We start from the raw sequence: 20,844 nt of genomic DNA on the forward strand, positions 1-20,844 counted from the left end.
TTTGTGTTTTGTATTTTTTAAGTACAATTTAAAATCAGAATGTTGTCTTTTACTTGAGTACGTATTGACTCAAGTATTGTACTGAGTTACTTTATAAATCCTATCCGTTACTGAGTAAAAATAAAAATTCAGCACAATAAAGACCTACAGGGGGAAAATATACACCAGAACCAGACGAATGATGATGTGATGTGTTGCGCCGGACATGTGAGCTCCAAAATCGATTTGGATTTCTGACCCCTTGTCATATTTCTACTACCCTCACACCCCACGCAAAGTAACTAAGTAACTTTTACTTAAAGTACATTTCAAATTAACTACTTTTTTCTTCTACTTGAGTACATTTTCAGATGACTACTTTCACTTCAACTTGAGTAATATTTCATCAAAGTATTGGTACTTTTACTTGAGTACAATATTTTAGTACTTTTTCCGCCTCTGTGCATTTGGTTTTACATAAAAAACATTGGATTTTCTCTATGGACTATGGTTTGGAGAGTACATTTTTAATTTTTCAGCTGAAAAAGACTGTTTGATGGTGACTTTGTGTCAGTCACTCATACAAGAAGCTTCTACAGTACCAATATAACCAATAATACTGTATATCTATGTGTGTGTGTACACATACATAGATACATGATCATCAGTATATTGTTTATGTGGTATAGGGATATACAATGCCTTTAATCACTTTCAGTTTTCACAAAGTATTAGCGTACGTATATTCAGCATGATGTATATTTTTAATGTTTTTTTTAATGCAACTCTTTATGTCTTTTGTGTTAAGCTGCGTCTATAAAGTGTTCTCTGTGAACACACATTTTTATTCACAGCTCAGTGCATCAAGGCTCTACATAATACAGTCTTTATCACCATGGATTACTGTACTGCACGTCCAGTGTATTATCCTCTATTGTCTGTTCACTCTCCCTCTGTTCTCATTTTGTCTCCTGCTCTTATTTTTGATGTTCTTGCACAAACTGCTGCAACAACAGTCTCGTATCCCCACAGGCATATATGTATATATATATATCTGTTGAATCTCACAAGTAGTAAAAATGGAAATGGCTGCCTTTCCCTATGCTTGAACTCAATTCTCACACACGAGCACGCACACACTGGCATTCGATGCTGACTAAATGGTCCATTTCTCAGTTTCCGCTCAACTGCTCCTGCAGGCTCACGTTACCAGCCGTACCTCTGCTGTCTTCTGCTGACACCTAGTGTCCCAACCAGGGTCTGCAAATAAACATCCTCAGGGATTCCCCCCCCGCTTCCCAACCCACCTTACTTCAGCATCACAGACATAATTAAGATACTGCAGCCTCTTAATGAAGAACATTAAACAAAAAATAGATTATTTTTCTGTTCATTTAGTTTCTCATCTGTCAGTTGTCTCTTTGCAGCCATCTTCAGCTAAGACAGTATTTTCATCACAGCTCCAAGTATATGTATTTTAATGTGGCCAAATTTAATCAGAGCTGACTTTGGCATGGATATTGTGCCATAGAGCCGTTATTATATATTGACAGCAGGGTCACTGGGGTCAAGACAGGTCACACACTGATCGACACATTCTCCTTATTCATTTGCAGTGAATCTCTGTATTAAGGAATTGTTATAATCAATTTGTAAACACAAGTAGGGTTGCAACTATATTGATGGTTTTATTACGCCGTAGAATGTCAGAAAATAGGGGTTTATTTTTATTTATATCGTTTATTTGATAGGGACACTGCAAATATATATAATTAAACTCACCCTGCTTACGTGTATGCTGTAGTAACTGATGATTTACACTTAGAGATCATAACTATAACTAGTTTCCAACTCCTGTTCCTAGTTAGGCCTTTAAAAACAGATATCAAGGTTACAAATGGTACAGACAATAGCAGGTTTATGATTTTAGAATTTAAAGCGTTTAAGGAACTGTAGTAACACATTTTCACATTGTTTATTATATCTTTTAATGTTTTTTGTTGTTGTTGTATTTCAGTTGGTAATGTGTTCCACATTTGTGAGTCTTTTAGAAAAAAAAAAGACTCACAAAACAAAAAATGATGACATCTACAATAATGATAATAATAACCCTTAAATGTCCACAGATGTGGGCAATTGTCTTTGGCTTCACAGGTTGATTCAAAAACACATCCCATAAATCACACATCAGGATCACACAGAATTTGTCTGGCTTTTTGCCAAACCTGTTTTCATACATATCATAACTGCTTGATCTTACTCTCACGACAGGTTATAATTCTGGACACTGCTGTTTTGTCCATGCATTAAATGACAACTCTTATAACAAAAGCCTCTCTAAAATACGATGCCAAATACACTCACTGCCTTGTCTTTATGAAACTGTATTACATGTTTCCTCCAAAACTTATAGTGCATCCAAATAAGGTTGTAATTTTAAATGAAAAAAATGTTTTACTTAAGTATAAGTACATTTTATTCTTATGTCTTATATGTCTCTTCTCCTGCTCCAGGCAGCTTCAGGAGCTGCAGAGGCAGAAGGAGCTGGACCGAGAGCGCCAAGAGAGGGAGCGTCTGGAGCACGAGCGCCAGGAGCAGGAGCGCCTGGAGCGAGAGATGCTGGAGCGCGAGCAGGAACGCGAGCGTCAGGAACACGAGCGTCAGGAGAGGGAGGCGCAGGCGGAGAGGGAGCGACTGGAGCGGGAGCGCCAGGAGCTGCAGGAGCGCAGCGAGCGTGAGCTGATGGAGAGGGAGAAGGCGGAGAGAGAGCGGCTGGAGAAGGAGCAGCAGGAGCAGTTGGACAGAGAGCAGCAGGACTGGGAGAGAGGGAGACGCATCTCGAATGCCGGTGAGTGTTTTCACTTTGGTTTGTTGCTCACACACAAACACACAAGATAGTTTCTGGAGGCCAGTGTTTAGACTGTTGGTCTGAAGATGAAAAGATTCTACGATTTCCTTGAGCCTATAAATAAATAAATAAAATGATTGCTTTTTTTTTAACAGTGTCCATACAATTCAAACAGTAAACGTCAATATTATTTAAAAAGCATCAGACATGGTAGTGTGTTGACTGCAATAACATGTTTACATCAGATAATAGTCTCTTCATTGACTGGGCAGTATTAATTAATCAGTATTAATCAGACATCCCAGTTCCATGCCACACACAAATGATATACTGTCATTGTCAAAGACATTTTGCAGCTAGACCTGAAATAATAATCATATCAATAATATGTTATACTAACAGGAAATTATGTTCTAATGCATGTCAGTGAAATTGTGTTCATCTGAATTGACAAATCCTTGTTTAATCATTTTCTGCAGCTCATGGTTACTTTGGCCATTGATCTGTGTTTAATTGCATTTTGGGACAAACGTGCACATCAACACGTATTAAATGCTCACTTATTTTAGGGTTTCTTTAATTTTCCAGTGTGAACAGACTTAAAGGTGCAATATGTAATAAATCTAAAGCAACTGGAATTCAAATCCTCCTAATATGTCACAGAGACTCAGGAATAATAACAAACTGAACTCACCAGTACAGCCAAAATATTTGCATTAAAAAATATATTTTGCAGACTGCAAATCATGTTTATGTTTTGAAATCATGTTTTGGCATGTGGCGCCACCTACCGCCGTCTACCAATCATTGCAGTCAGTAGAATCTCAGCTGCCGAGCAACCACGGGTTGCCAGTTACGTCAGAAAACGAAACCTAAAAGACTTCGGTATTTTGAATTTGAATGTAGTAACCGTTTTTTGGCCACATTCTTACATATGGCACCTTTAATGTGGACTTAGATCTATTATAGAAAGTATAGGATAGGGAAAGAACTTATCTGATACTCAGTATCAGTTGCTATCTGATATTAGTAAAATCTACTAAATTGTATATTAGAACGTACTATTAGTATTATTGAGTCATTTGTAGAATAAAAAAGACTCGAAGAAGAAGACTAGTTAATCTCGACCAAGGACAAGACACTCCCACCCAGCCTGGTGTAGCTGTGAAGTGGCAGGTGAACACACTTCCTCTGACTGAATGAAACCCTTGAAGCCTGGGAATTGGAGAGTCTGTTCTCTGTGTCTGTTGTCCATCTCGTCAGTGCTAACATTGTTATCTAACCTTGTTAGTTCTACTGTAACGGTCCACACTCTGCACATCTGCCCCATCGGGAGGAGCAGGAGCTATAGGAACAGATTGTAAAGGCACTGGGCCATGGAGGGAGATAGTTGTGTGAGTGTTTGTGCATCAGTGTGCATCATATTAAAAAGAGCATCTGCACACGGCACAGGGCTGCAATAATGAATCCACTGATAATAGACCGCTAAATGAACTGTTTTGATCATCACTTCATTGGTTTGAGTTTTTTTTCAGCTTCTTAAATGGGAACATTTTGAGATTTTCGCTCTTCTGTGACAGTAAACTGAAATTTCTGGGTTTTATGTTTGTCGTTTTCACACGTTTTATGTACCAAACAACTAAATAATCAAAGAAAAAATAGCCGTCAGACTAAAAGCTGATGAAAATAATCCAGAATAGCAAAAGCCCTCAGTAAATTGACTTGATTATCATTCTAATCACTGAACTCTTGGAGTTTGGAGTGTGCGCAGCTTATTTATACATGAATTTTGTGTACCCGCATTAAAGAATATATTCAATATATCCAGTGGAATTAAAACTAGCAGAGCCACAGGTGAGAAAACAGTGTTAGCACAATCTTAAGTGGGGCTGTGATTGGTCGTGGTTTGGGTGGTGTGATACTGAGGAAAATAAAATATTCTACATGTAAGCTCTGGGTCAGTAGGGAAGACTACGTACGCTGTGAGGCACGCTTCATTACTATGGTTGGCCTATTAGCATATACATGTATTAACACATGCACACACACACTCACACACACACACACTCGGGCAAGTACAGTTCAGTAGAGTTAGTCAGAGGCTAAAAATACATCATCAGGGAGAATGTTGGTGAGACCCTGGGGACATTCTGTGTGTGTGTTCTTGTATTTGTTACCTATGTAGGACCTTTTTCTAGCATAAACACTGACCTTGTCAGGACCAGTAGTCCTTATGGAGAACAAAACCTGGTTCTAATGAGGCAGAACCTCATTTCTGGGGAGCTGGTGTATGTATTTGTGGTTAGGTTAAGATAAGTAATTGTGTTAAAGTTAGGGATAATACTTTGTTTAGGCTGTTCAAATGAACTGAGAGCAATGCAGTGTCCTGAGAAGAATAGCTGAACGAAGCTGTGTGTGTGTGTGTGTGTTACTGTATCAGTCAAAAGCCCTAGGATAAAAGGGTGGAGTTATTCACATGTCATACACACACACATCTGAGGGCTTTAATTAGAGCTTGTCACTTAGTATTTAATGTGATAATCTGGGACACAGCTTCAAGGTGTGAGTGAAAAGAAAGAAGAAAAAAATGAATTTTATGACATAGCATGTATGGTACAACCTTTGGTTGGGTAGTTGTACTTTTCAGAATGTTAGGAAATCTGAATATTTTTTTATCATTAGCACATTCACTAAATAAATGCCATTCAAAATCTGTTCCCGTTAAGGCTGTTTTCTTTTTGTGTTGCTTACTCACACACAAAATGCAAACATATTTCACATTAAATAATATCTATTAAATTATTTTGCATCTTGTTACTGACACCAAAATTAAAAACGTAACTCGCATTTATTTGCCCAAAACTCCTTATTATCACCATTGGCACATTTCAATGATCTGGATACTCACTAAACTGTGTCCCATTTCCAAGCTTTTAGATCAAATAATAGTAATAGTAAATAATCCAGTGAACCCACTTGACCACCGGGCTGTTTTAGTCTCTTTTTGTGTGCTTTTCTGTCCCACATTGTCCCTAAAAGTGCAGATCAGCTGCACGAGGAGCTGAGCTTCAACACTCTGGCTTTGTCGTCTTCACATGTATGCACATGTGCTTGTTGATGTTCCTGCGTGTCCAGCAGTCAGCAGTAATCAGTGTGTTCTGTGAAACCTGTGGTCATTGTGGAATAGTTAGAGCAAAGCTGGGGGCCTCTCAGTCACATGACCAGCCCAGTGCTACAGAGAGAGAGAGGGAGGATGAGGAAGAATGATGGAGAAGAGTCAAATGGATCGTGAAGAGTGGTTCAGTGGCGTAAATTAGAGGAAATAAAGGTTGGCAGAATCATGGGAAAAACAGGAATAAATAAAGCATGAAGGGAAATGATTGAGATTTTCGCTCAGTTGAAAGAAGCAAGGTGTCACACACACGGAAGAGATGAGCTAGGCGGTCGTACGGTTGACTTGGTCCTTCAAGTTCATGTGAAGCTGAGTAGCCTGAGTAGAATCAGAAGCCTCACTGAGCTGTTTTTTACTGATCCAGCAGAGTCACGTCCACAAGATATCGACTCAACCACAGGATAATTACATGTAATCGATGAATACAAATGCAGACACTAATATTCGGAATTGCAGTTGGCCATTATGTTCATGTAGGTGCCATAAGAGTTATAGTCGAGCAAACTATATGGGTCCCAACCGGGTTTGTCTTGCTGTTTCTGGGGTGCCCCGTACATGTTTGCCCACTTCAAGCCCATGTCCGCTTAGTAGTAAGTGGGCACTAAACTATGCAGATCCCAAGTTGTTTCAGTAACATGGTTTGTAACACGAGAGGGACCACAATGGACGCCAAGGACAAACCCGCCCTTATGGGGCCCACATGGACATACTGGCTTGTTCTCATGCTGAATCTTTAACAAAAACTAATCCGTAAGAGTTATCACGAGCATAAGGACAGGGAATGACATTTGATAGTGAGGAGTAAATAGAGCAGAAGGTGAAGAACTTAACACCATCCCCACACAAGGAAAACATATGGCACGTCCATCCAGCTGTAGTTCAGCCCACATTAAGAGCTAAAATAGCATGTAAACAAAAGCACTTAAGCTAATGAATTCTAACATTAGGATTCACTGTAACACACTGTAAACTCCATTAGAAAGAGTCTAAAAAAAGAGTAATATTCTTTTCTACTGGGGTATCTAAAGTAAGGATGGGAGGTGAATGCAGTATAATTACAATAAAAATAGAGTGTAATAAGATGAGTTTACATAGTGCAGATTAAACCTGACACAATAATATGAACAAGAACAAACAAAGCTGTAATTACACTGTCCTCTGTTTACAACTCTGGTTGCTCAGCAGCACTCCACTGGAAATGTACAGTAAAATATAAAAACACACTTGTTTGTTGAACGAGATGCTGGTCAGTGTTCGATCTGGTCAGTGACTCATGTGACATCAAAAACAAACCTTTATTTATTTTCCTAACCTCTGAAATATCATTACATTTAAATAGTATTTAAAAAGCCTTCATGGTTGCACATCATCAAAACGTCAACACTGGCTTCTTTTGTAAGATTTAAGCTTTATTATTTATTTATGGGTCATTTGATCGAGACAGATACGGTGTCCTGTGCACGTGTCATCGTCTCATGAAAATTACAACACCCTACCGTAAAAGATCGTTTATCAATATATTAAACAGAGACATGCAATGTTAACAAGATTTAAGATTAGCAAAGATTAGCGGAAAAAAACACTCAAACCAGTTAATCAGTCATAAAAATAGTTGAATATGAATTTAGTAATCGAATAATAATTGATTAATTATTGCAGCTTTACTTGAAATACATATTTAGTTGTGTTATGCTGCAGTCAGTCTACTTTCAAACACAATCTGCCCCAAAAATGTATGGTTTTAAACTGTAATATCATAATGAATGACAATCGAGAATGGATCTGAGGCGACCTCCTGTATGAAAGTCTAGCATGTTTGATTTGTGTTGTGCCCTCTACAACATGTTCCACATCGTCAGTGACAAACAACTCAAAAGAGTGGTGATGACGTTACCTCAAATTCTCTTTCATGGTGTGATGGCCCAAGTTAGTACACATAGCTTTAGTCCCCATTGTTTATTTCTCGACTCCACCCCCATGGTCCAGCCCCTCTTGATTGTGATGATTGTTTGGGTCGGGCATCACCGTCATTCCTGACAAATTTACAGATTACTACTGATACGGAGCTATACTGCCCATCTGGACATGATAATTTAGGTTCTAAAAGTCTGCTTTCAACTGGAAATGTATAAGTTTGGATGTAGCCCTAGTTGTTTTTGCTGCTGCTGCATCGTGAAGAGTAACTATTTAGTTCCATATCGAGCAGAAATATTGGGAGTTCAGCATCACTGTGTCCAACAGTGGAAAGCAAAGTCACTGTAAACTGTTTTGAATCAAAGTATCAGCTAACATCCACCTGTGTTCATGAAAACAGTGGTTAAATTTAACTTGTATTGTCCAAACTGACTGAAAGGTTATAGTGTATAAGATATACTGTATGCAAATTACACTGGATTGTGATGAGTGATATAACCTGTTGCATGCTGGGTCTTTTAATTCTAGGTGCTAGAATTCTAGGAATATCATGTTGTACAGTCGGTGTGTGAAGTCTGAATTCTCCTCCTCACTCCATCTGTTCTTCACTTCCTCTCTTCTCAAGAAGACTGTGAAAGCTTTTGTGTCTTTGTGTGGCTCTGTCCACAGTGCTAACACGTGTCCACTAACATAGTAGCATGACCTCAGGCCCACAGAGGACACAACCCATGAAGAAAACGTGTATACAGTAAAGCTCTTGTGCTGGTTATTCCTGCTTCAACTGCCCCCTTTCTCTTTTTTCCTCCCTTCCTCCTTCCTTATTCCTCCTCTCTCTCCTGACCTGCTGTCTTTCCCTCCTGTGTGCACAATGGCTGCTTCCTTCCTGCCGTCTTTCCTTCCTTCTGTCTCCCCCTCCCCTTCTGTCCTGTCTTGTCCTTGACCTTGGTTTGTCCATTGGTGTGATGTGCGTTTAGCTTTTGAAAGCACCCTGTACAGTCCCACGCCACAGGAGTACAATAGAACACCCTCCGCACCTGTATCTCCATCCATGCCCTCCTACCCGACTCCTGGGACTCCGTTATCACCCTCCTCCTCCAGCGCCACGCCCCCGACCCCGCCACTCAGGCATTCGGCCTCCAAATTTGCCACTTCGCTCGGTTCTGCCTTCCACCCGGTCCTGCCTCACTACGCCACGGTCCCGAGGCGGCAGCAGGCCGTACCGCAGGCTCCGCCCCCTGCTCCGGCTCCTGCCCCTGCACCTCCTGCTCCACCTAAGTCTGTGGTGTGGTCGGCGTGCAATTTCACCCCACTCCCTCCCTCGCCCCCTGTCATGATAAGCAGCCCCCCCGGGAAGGCAACCGGTCCGCGGCCACTCATCCCTATTGCAGCCCCTTCCCCTCTCACCCAGAAGCCTCCCTCGCCGTCCCCCAACGGCCCGCCCATGTACCCCGCGCCTTCTCCCTTGACCATCTCACACGGCCACGCCCTCCTCAGCATCGCCTGTCCCACCCCGCCTCCGCCGCCTACCCCGCCCCCTCTCCCTTCCCCTGTAGCTCCCTATGCGTCCTCCACCTCGTCTCCCCCCTCCTCATCCCAGGCTCCTGGTGTGCCCTCTCCCTCCACAGCGCCCCCTGCTGCTGCAGCCACTGCCGCCACCTCTGCCTCTGCTGAGCACCTCTCCCTCCCTGTGGGCCTGGGCCTGTCGGGGCCGGGGGAGCTGGACACAGCTGCGGGCTCAGAGCCCTACCCGCCTCAGGGGGGCTTCTCCTGTCAGCCCCAGGGTAAGGCCTCCAGTCTGCATTCTGTTCACTCCTCCTGACTCACTCACTAACACAGGGTAAAGGGGGAGGCTACTAAACACTCTTTATCTGTAAAGTTGAGTTTTCTTTTTCTAAAATGTGAGGCAATAACTTGTCCTAAAGCAACAATGCCTAGCCAGAGATACGTTTGCATTTCCAATTTTCTTTTTAACTAAAATGTAGTGGAAGTTGGAGCTCCCAGTTCCAGCTTCCGATGTAAATGGAATGACGCATGGATGTGATTGGATCACTGAGGTCGGATGTTAAAACCTGGTCTGAACAGGTGCTTGATAAGTTTACAACATCTAAAGAACGTGTCTGCCACTTTATTTTGCTTTTAGACGGCCTTTTCCTTCTGGAAACTGAACTCTTTCAAAAATTCATTTTTCTGCACAAAAGTCTATAAAACCATTCCACATTTTTTAGGTTGCAGGGACATAACAGCTGCTGGTCTACTGCTGCCATGTTTGGAGATTTCAAAACTCCAAAAAACATTAGAACATTTGACGTCACTGAAGAAGGCAGCAGTGGATCAACAACTCGTGCTATAATATAAACTATCCCCAAGTGACAGAAATATGTTTCCTGTCAAAAATGGCTGTCTAAGGACGAAATAGATCAGCAAACGTTCTTGAGAAAACTCAGCATGTGTCATGTTTACTAATGAATACAATGCACTACATTTATAAAAACTTAATTTAAAATAAACAGCAGCAATTAAGCAATACATCACACTATATATACACAAAACGTTTAATAAGACTTATTACTTATTTATTTTTATTATTCTACACTTGGAGGTTGAGACTGGCTCAGCCAGGTTTAGCATCACAACTGAAAAAAAGTTTTCCCAATGCACTTTGGGTACTCCGGGTACTATGTGATTGGCTCAGGTGAGATGCCAGTTTTGGGAAACATCATGGACTTCAGCATGGCCACTAAGAAGGATGTATTCATGCCAGTTAGTTTGTAACAAACGTTGTGTGTCCTTTGTGCTCCTTTATCCACACAGAGCCGGTGTTTTGGGAAAGCATCTGTCTGAAAACATTATTTTGGAAAACGGGTCCTACAGTGAAAATATTTCAAAATGCAACATTCATGTAGACAACCAATAATTATAATTATGCTACTTTGGGAAAACAATGATGTGATAGCACCACCTCTCTCTTGCTGTTTCACTCACAGTCACTGTCTTCATCGTTGTTGTCTTCTTCTTGTGTTTGAATATTGTTTATATTATTGCTTTATGAAAACGTTTATTTTCTTTCCTTAGACGCTCGTTTGTTTCATTGTCGTTTGTTCTGTCTCTTTTTCTGTGACTGTGTTCAATCTCATGTTCAAAATTAGGCTTTATTTTTTTGTTTGTTTGTTTGTACACAGTGTGTATGGAGCCCCCGAAGTTACACGAGAAAAAAAAAAAGCGGCGAAAAAAAAAAAAAATTTAAATCTCGAGTTTCCAAAAAAAATATGAAAAAAAACACTTCACTTCGTCACTTCGGGGGCTCTGTAGGCATGTGCCGTTACAGCACTACATACAGGCCTGGAATATGTACTACAGCAATAATTATGTGAGGTTGCTCACAGTCCATGTGGAGCACAAAAGACCTCGATTCATTGGCTATCATTGATGGATTTTTAATTGATCAGCATTCATATGCAAATAGATGCTGACAGATTGAAACTGAATTGCAACTTCTCGTTTTCATATCTCATGTTCTCTGTTGGACTGTGAACCCCAAAATTTTATACCTTTTCCCCCGTAGAAGTGAAAATGTTGCCAGAAGATGTAGCTAATGTGCTCCAATATTCCTCATGGAGCTAATATTGAGGAAGTTAAAAAAAAATGTGGTCCAGACAAAAACATACGTACCTTTGGTGCAGCCTGTCCTGGCACTCTGAAGATAAACTGTTCCCTATTAAGGTGAACAGAATGTGAAATTGCAGTGTTTTCACAGACAACTGCTCCAGGCTGAGGAGACAGAGGAGGCGCCTTTATGAAGATAGCGATGGATAACGTGAATCCTTCACATGAATTAAGTCCAAATAACTGAATAAGTGAATAGAAGCTGACAAAGAAGCCAAGGCCTGTAAACCTGTTCTTAACAGTACAACAGTATGAATCAAAGTAAAGCTGTGGTCACACTGAACGTGAATTTTTGCATCTTGCACTGCACCATTTTTGGTGTGCATTCGCATCTGCCAGGTAGACTGACTTCCTTATTGACTTTAATCCCAGCTCTTTCTTTTTTTTAATGTGTCATGCTTCCATAGAGCTCCAGATGTGAACACACAGAGATGATACATGTTGGGCTAGCTGACTGCCGGACACGGATGTGACGTTACGTCTTGAGTCGGAGAATCTCAGTGCTTATTGGTTGACATGTGTCAATGCAGCAACTCAAACGCTTACTACATTCAAAATTCCACTCTTGCAGATTCTGCATTTTCATATGCAGAAGAAATATTGTGATTTTTTTAAATTACAAGAAATGTTTCCATCCACACGAGACCCCGCAAAAACAACTCTGAGCTCTGTAGTTCATATTCCAGGCCTGTGTGTCATGTAATGCTGCAACAGAAATAAACTAAAAACAGAGAAGAAGACTTATTTTTCCTTCTCCCTGGGTCAATCAGCTCATGTTGCTGTCACTGCAGCACAGTCTACCTTCTCTGTCAGTCGTCTCATAAACTCTCCTTTTATATGTTATGAAATGTGTATGGGCCTTAAGTGAGGCACCTTCTATTGACAGGAATCACTAACTGATCACTGACTGAAGTCTGTGAACTTAAGTTGATTGGGAAATCAACTTAAGTTCACAGACTTCAGTTAACTTAACTTTTCTTCTTGTTTGTCTGTTTCCCAACTCTGTGCTGATCTTATGTTTTCATCATTTGTTTTCACCCTCATCAGACACACGAGGATGTTTTCTCCCCATCCTGTACTATTATATAATTCAAAAAAGCAGTCATTACGCATTGTACTACTATTTTGCAACCGATCAAGCAAAAAACAGCTCCTTCCACGTCGTTTCATTTGTATTTTATCTGATAGGAGCGTCGTAGAGGTCACAGTGGTGCACTTTTTATTTTAAATTAGTGTGTTTCATATATGTTGTTGTAGTTATTATACATTCTAATAGTTGATTGTGACACAAAAATCGAATTTATCCTAAAACACTGGCTGTGTACTTGCATACATATACTGTATGCTGCTTCAGTGACCTTTGACCTTGGAGTTTTCTATTATTAGCTGCAGGAGACACTCTAATGACCTTTGACCTCTGAGACCATTGCAATGATTGGCTTGAAGGGACTTAACTGCCTGAACAATACTGATCCCTTGTTCACACTAATGGACTCACTGATTTATGACTGTAAATAAAACCAAATTATTACTCGACCTTTGATTAGCCTTGAAGTACTTCTTTTTTTTTTTATTTGTCATCTGTTAGCAAACACAATTAAATCAGGCTTTGAGTGTGATTATATAAAGACAGATGGCACCGACCTAAAAACGAGTGCTGCCCATCTTTCTGTGTTAGTTATCTGTGTGTGTGTGTGTGTGTGGGTGTGTGTGACATCACACCAAACTGTATGTTTCATTGATTATAATGGAGTCGTTTTTCACTGGAATGTAAACCTTCAACATATGACTGGCCAATAATAGGAATCATTTATACCGTTTACAAAAAAAACTAAACAAACTAAATCACTACTCACCAAAGCTGCATGTGGCTAAAGCGATGTTTGCTGTGATTAATATGTGGCATGATGTCATAGCTAACACATAATACTTCATGTCGATCATCTATTGCTGCTCTGCAGGTATGACACTGTTGTGTAATCTCTTGTTATTCAGGCTGATAAAGCGTTTAAAGAGCACTTTATTAAGAACACATTCCTATACTGAACACACATTTTACCAAATTATAGCTGGTCTGTGTGCAAAAAAATTTTTTTTCTTTTTTAAGGGCTCCGGTGAAGCGAACAGCTAAGTCTGCAGATGTGTTCGTTACTTCGCGATATTCGGTTCTGAACCAGAAATTGTTCCACATGCTGCTTTTCAAGTGTGCTTCTGTCTTCCATTGTTACCTCAAAACAACACCACTTACTTGTTTGTTACTTTAAAATGCCTGTTGTGTTTTTAGGCTGGGTATTTTGAACTTAATCAATTAATTGATCAATTAATCAAATATTTTTTATTATCACCAAAACTGCACTGGAGAATTTCAATGTGTGTTCATACTGAAAGACAAGTGCATTCATGTAGCTATCGCCAGGTTAGAGAGATCACTGAAATTGGTGTGGAAACTAAATGAATCCATATTGAGTCAAATCAAATTGGATCAAACATTTTATAGACTCGGAATCAAATTGTTTCATGAAATCAGCCCCAGTGACCCTGGATAGGTCACCAGGCCATTGCAGGGCCAACACACAGAGACACTCTCACATTCACACCTACGGTCAATTTAAACCCACATGCGAGCCACTTTGTCGCCATATGGCCATCTTTGGCTCCTTTTGCAACAAAATGAGTGGGAATACACAAGATTTTCACAGTAAAAATGTGACTCCTTTCTGGTCACCAGCAGACGAGTTTAGATTCCTCTTTTTTCCCTGCTGTTGTTCATCTTCTTTGATGGGGCAAACAACCAAATTACAGCATACAATAGAACCCTGAACAAGCTTAGAGCAATGGTGCGCTTCATGATCTTATGCTGCCAAAAGTAAAGCTTTAGATGGTGATATTACGAGTGTGTTCACAAGGTTTACATCAGATTGAAGTCGATAAAACTTTGTACCGACAAAAGTCAGGTATTGGCGGTTGTTGTTGGGTTTTCTGACCAGTGGAATGGTGTTCCTAATAAAGTGCTCACTGGGGGTTTTCCTCTGTGGTTCTTTTGAAAACTGACAGTTAAACTCAGTTTTCCTTCCCTGTGTCTTTTGCCCACCCCCCCCCCCCCCCCCCACCCCCACTTTCCCACCCACCCCCACAGACGTGGTGCAGGCCCCGGGCTTGACCAACCCCACCCCTCCCCCGCCCCCTCCACTGCCGCCCAGCTCCACTGTGACCTCCGCCGTCCCCTCTCACCCGCCCCCACCCCCTCCTCCCCCTCTCCCCCCCACGCTGACCCCGTGCGGGACGCCGCCCCCACCGCCAGGTCCACCTCCTCCTCCAGGGAACCCGCCACCACCCCCAGCACCTCCCCTTCCCGCCGGACTGTTCTCCCCTGCTGAGGACCGCCCCATCTCGGGCCTGGCCGCCGCCCTTGCTGGAGCCAAGCTGCGCAAAGTGTCAAGGGTGAGTGTTCGATTGGCCGTTTGATCAGTGGGAAGCTTGACATCCCGCTCATTACCCATTTATTCTGTCCTTTCTTCTTTTTGAAACACGCACAACATCTCTGAGACACTGCAAACATGTAATTGCACAGAATCACTGTCACTGAATCAGTCACGTGTACACACACACCAAGCTCATGCAAGATCTCTCTCACACACACAGTCACATGTCATCTGTCATGTCTTATTTCAGACTCTGAGGAGATTTAGCATTTTTACACAGCATCCCTGCCAAACTGTGTTTTAACTTGACATAACACAGAAATCTGCTATAAAATTAACATAACAGTAGGTTTTTGGCTTTCCTGATTAAGAAAAAGAAATTTTTTATTATTATTACTATTATCATTATTATTATTATTATTATTATTATTATTATTATTATTAATAAAAAGATCATCTGTTATGTTGCTTTGTATTTCACGCCTGTGTCTCCTCAGAGTGATGATTCTGGGGCAGCTCTGGCAGCCGCCTTGTCAGGAGCTATAGGAGCTGCAGGAGCTGCAGGGGCCAAGACTGAAGCCAGAGGCAATGGCCCTCTGCCTGGAGGAGGAGGCCTTATGGAGGAGATGAGCGCTCTGTTGGCTAGGAGGTAGAGTCACCTCATTCATTATGACTGAATTCATATGTCTCTGTCACTATGTCTATGCCTTTTATCAGCCATAGATTAAAGTATAACATTTTACACAATTCAGGGAGCTTGTGATCAATCTGCAAAGAGATGCCATCACAGTAATGGCGTCTTATTTAAAATATTTTTGTTACTTTACTGTATTGGTCTTAACACATTACGTGTTAGTCAAAATGGAGTTTGTTTCTGCCACCACAAATTCATATTCTATTGTATAAAAACCTAATTTAAATTCATAAAACTATAAACATTAGAATGTTGTGAAGTAGGGCTGCAATAATTAGTCATTTAATTGATTACTAAATGAATCTGCAACTCTTTTGATAGTGAATTGCTTTTAGTGTTCTTTTAAACAAACAATCTCTCTTAAATGTGAATGTTTTCAGGTTTCCTTGCTCCATATAACAAAACAATCAAAGTGAATCATTTTGTTTTTGGGACAGAATAAGACATGTGATATCATCATCATTTCCAGGTTTTTTTCTGACATTTTGTGGACCAAACAAGTACCCGATTACTCGAGAAAAAAATCAAGCGATTAATAGATTATGAAAATAATTCTTAGTTCCAGCCCTAATCTGAATTCATTTTTTAAACTCAAGACACATAAAGTCAACCTGTTATGTTCCAACATTAATCATTGACTCTTAATCTTACAGGAGAAGAATTGCAGAGAAGGGCTCATCACCTGAACCTGACCAGAGATCAGTAAGTATCACGAGTCTCTCCTTCACGTCTGCCTTGTTTGATTTGGGTCCAAAAATGTCCTCATTACTCTCCCTCTGCTACTGACTCACAGTCACAATAGCCTGTGTGTCTGTGTGATAATGATGTGCATGGATTCTTCAGTGTGTCCAGACTGTTCACAGTACACTGCATTCACTGCATTTCTCCTCAATCACTCATCGCTTTATCTGTGTGATATAGTCCACATGCCTCTGGTGGACGTTGTGCACCGAATTCCAGTTTGTAAATCGTTACCGTCACATAATATCAAGAGTCTCTAAATACTTATCTGAACTGCAAGAGGCCAGGTTTTTATTTAAAGCAAGCATTTGTTAGTATTCTATTTCCCTATGCTGTTGTGCTGTAAGTGGAAATGCAAATTTAACTTTTGTAAAATAAATATAGGGTGAATTCCAATTCCTTGCTTAACCCTCAATCTCAAAAATGCGCTCTCCCTCTAGTGCAAGTGCTGTCCCGATTCTCAGAAAAATTAAGTTGAGGGGCAAGTTTATTAGCCGGCCAGTGCGGACAAGTGATTGTTTGCTATGGTTTACTTTTCAATAAGCCGTGGTGTGTGGTAACTGTCAGCTGAATGTGTCCGTGGTTGTGGTATTTGTATGAGTATCATCTTATAACTAACTGACAACCTAATAACTTGACTGACAAACGGATCGTAATAAATAATCGTGACGTAAATGTGTTCTTCTTCTTCTTTTGTGGAGTTGACAGACTGGACGCAGCTTTCGCGTTATTCTGCCCCCTACAGTCTGAAGACGTATCTGCATTTAAGGGGTGTCCCATTTCTAAGTGACAAAATAACCCTCAACACTTGGTTTTGAGGGCCAGTTAAGGAATTGGAATTGGCCCATAATGTCTGAATAGTGCCATACACATCTCTTTTGTCTTCTTCACTTCACTTCACTTCACAGTTTCTTCCTTTGTTATTTGTCCTTTACCAGCACTATAGTGTCACTTTATTTACCTCCTCCAGAAGTCCCTAAAATATCTGCTGCACCTATGAATCAGTGTTCTCTCTGATTATCACATCAGTGACCCCTGTGACTGTGACTCATCTTTGACCTTTAAACCCCCGTGTTTCTCTCTGTCCAATAGGAGGAGGGCGATTCAAACACAACCCCTAAAATGTCAGCCTGTAGCACACCAGGTAAGTGACCATCACAGTCTGCAGAACAGGGGGAACCACAGCAGCAGCAGCGATAAATATGCATCTTCCCATCGCAGGCAAAGATGATGATCCAAGTTAGCACGAAAATAGCTCTTTTTCCTTTTAGGGTTGTTGTTTTAAGTCGCATTGGTGTTTTTCTGTTGTAATCTTCTGAAATGAATTTGACTGATTGTGTGGTTTTTCTCCAGATATGCCCAGGAAGCCATGGGAAAGAACTAACACCATGAACGGTAGCAAATCTCCAGTCATTGGAAGGTACAGTCGTCCTCCACTTCTCTCACATTACATCACGATGTGTTGCACTTTTTCTTTTAAATCACACTTTAAAAGGGTAAATCGCCCTGACGTTTAGTTTCCATATCGCTCATCGTTGGCTATTATTTTTCCCTGCTAAAGTATTTGTGTTTTGAATGGCTGTAGCAGCAACGCTACTAAACACCATCACCCATTTTAAAAGGAACAAATAGCATCGCATAGCGTTAGCATGGCGGTACAGAGCTGGGGCCGTTCAACGCTGGCTAACATCACTAAAGCTTATGTTGCCTTTGAGTGCACCTTGGATGTCGCTGGAACTTACTGCTGAGGTGCCAATGAGCAAGAGAGGAGAAGGATATCGGACGATAAGATCTACACAAAAAAAAAATTGTAAAATATAATTAAACGTGCCATATGAAAGAATGTGGCCAAACACGGTTATTACATTCATATAAAAAGCAGAGGTCTTTTAGGTTTGGTTTTCTGACGTAACTGGCTACCCGTGGTTGCTCGGCAGCTGAGACTCTACTGACTGCAATGATTGGTAGACGGCGGTAGGTGGCGCCACATGCCAAAACATGATTTCAAAACATAAACATGATTTACAGTCTGCAAAAGATGTTTTTAATGCAAATATTGTGTCTGTACTGTTGTTGTTGGTGAGTTCAGTTTGTTATATGAACATTATTCATGAGTCTCTGTGACATATTAGGAGGATTTCATGGCCAGTTGCTTAAGGATTTTTTCCATAATGCACCTTTAATGTTGTTATTGCTATAGCATGATGGGATATCTTGATAGAACTTTAAGCTAATATCGTCACATGGCTAATATCGTCACATGGCTCCAGGTCATTTGAGTTTGAGACCCCTGTCTTAATCCATTAGATTTAGTTTGATCCATAAAATGTCAGAGCATTTGGGGAAAATGTCTCTCATTATTAGCAAAATCTCAAAATGGCAACCATATTTTTTGCCCACAAACCAAAACTAGTCAGTTAAACACGAATAACCCCGACCTAAACTTATTAATCGATTTTCAAAACAGTTGGTGATTAATTTACTTGTTGATTATTAATGTATTAATGAATTGTTGCAGCTCTAACGTTAGTGTAGACAGTCTATAGGAGTTTGCGTTCAGTCCTGAGCCATAGACAGACACTAAGCCATTATTTGTAAAGTCAGTGTCTCTGCTGCTCACACAGACGAGAGTCTCCGTGGAGATTTCCCATGGGAGCAGATTCCTCCAACAGGTAGAGAGAAAAGGCAGTGGGAGAGTTTGACAACTCCCTTTTTCTTTAAAACAATCTCCTCTTTCCCCTTTGAGGTTTGCTGTGATGGACGTGTTTTTTGGGGGTTTTTTTTGGGGGGGTTTTCTGGAGAGAGCCGTTCTTGTTCCTGTGCCTGAATGAAACGTTTGGAGTGATTACTGTGTTGTCTTGATCAGCCTGCAGGGGCCCGGTTCCGTTCATCTGTCGGGTGAAATGTGCCAGTTCTTCCTCAGTCGTGTGGCTTTTAAAGCAGTCTCTTGTCTGGATGAGTTGTGCTGGACTTTATTTTCATGGATTCCACTTATCGTTTTTTTGCATGCTGCCCTTTTTCCCTCCTCTCCCCTCCGTCAGAACAGGGAAATCTATATGTGTGCGTCACATGCTATACACCCAGCCTATCATACACACCAACACAAATATGACCACCCATTGCTGGATAGACTTGGCACGGTGTTATCTTAATACAGCCGGCACAGATCCAGCAGGCACTCGCAGATATGGCCCTGCTATGTGTGTGTGTGTGCGTGTGTGTGTGTGTGTGTGTGTGTGCACTCAGACACAGAAGAGTAGATGGGCGTTTTTTTATTCCATCCTATTAAAAATGACTTTAAAATGTGATCTCTAGGGAGCGAAGTAAGAGTTACTGTTAACATTATTGGACTTTTTATTTCAGATGAGCTAACCACCGTAGCCCGTATATACAATACAAGCTGTTAGCCACCAGGGGGCGACTGTGCTAGTTGCAAAAAATATAAAAATTAGCATCAGGAAAGAATTTTATGATCTCAATCACTAGTTTTAGCACATGACGTCAATTATGTTCCCATTTAGAGAAAAATAGATGGCACAGCACATATGGGTGGACACCGGTGTGATTGACAGCTGGTCTCGTCCAATAGGAGCTTGGTTCAAGTGAAGCCTCTGAACTACTTTGCTTTTAAACTGCTTTCAAGAGCTCACATGACTCTGGTCAAATCTTCCATACAGGTGACTGCACTCTGGTGCTCCCTGTGCTGAGAGGCAGCTGTTTTTAGCCACTTAAAGGTACAGTGTGTAAAACTTCAGTTAGCATGTTTAGTTTGTCTATAGTGGGCTAATCGTTCCAAAATGGCAACCTCTTGAGAGCTGAGTCGGCTCCTGGTATAAATATAATAGGCTCATTGGGGGTAATGAGGTAATTGGGGTACAATTATTTCATCTTCAATTTCTGCCATTTTTACACACTGGACCTTTAACAAAAGTCTTGCTTATAAGGTCTACTGTAGGCCAGCTTAATATCTTATTTTGCTGTTAGACAAACGCATTTGTTTCACTCTGTAAATCACTCACTCCCCAGAACCAAAGTCCTTTGACAAAAACAGTAAAGGAGTCCAGAGGAGCTGTTTGTCTCCATCAGTGAGGTAACTGTTCCTAATGTTAGGTTTCAAACACAAACATCACAAAATAACACCTCATATCGGTGATGTATAATCACACTTCCATGTAGAAACGAAGTCGACCAAATAAAGTAACTTAATTTTACCTGTGAAATAATATAATATTCATGGACATTGTACAAAATAAACTGGACTGTGAGTGAAAAGAATGCACCTGTGATCATCTACCTGAATATATTTCTCACCTCATCTGGTTCTTGTATCTAGAACAAGGACTAAAACAAACATACACACAAAAAGAAGAAAACTCAAGGGCTTTAAAAGTCATTTCCTGCTTCTGCTGCT

General features: G+C 40.8%; 1 protein-coding gene across 5 annotated transcripts in view; it reads left to right on the forward strand.

Moving 5' to 3' along the window:
* enah (ENAH actin regulator) overlaps nt 1-20,844 on the forward strand; it is a 179,097-nt gene that overhangs the window by 148,315 nt on the left and 9,938 nt on the right. For 3 of the 5 annotated variants that reach the window (XM_083898366.1, XM_083898365.1, XM_083898367.1), the window contains 7 exons: nt 2,493-2,827; nt 8,888-9,694; nt 14,713-15,017; nt 15,496-15,647; nt 16,346-16,394; nt 17,526-17,577; nt 17,787-17,853. In XM_083898366.1, the coding sequence (XP_083754492.1) occupies nt 2,493-2,827; nt 8,888-9,694; nt 14,713-15,017; nt 15,496-15,647; nt 16,346-16,394; nt 17,526-17,577; nt 17,787-17,853 (1,767 nt within the window). The remainder of the gene's footprint in view (nt 1-2,492; nt 2,828-8,887; nt 9,695-14,712; nt 15,018-15,495; nt 15,648-16,345; nt 16,395-17,525; nt 17,578-17,786; nt 17,854-20,844) is intronic. The other 2 variants (XM_083898368.1, XM_083898369.1) reach the window with 2 other exon arrangements.

Source organism: Microchirus variegatus (assembly GCF_963457635.1).
Source record: "Microchirus variegatus genome assembly, chromosome: 12".
NCBI lineage: Eukaryota > Metazoa > Chordata > Actinopteri > Pleuronectiformes > Soleidae > Microchirus > Microchirus variegatus.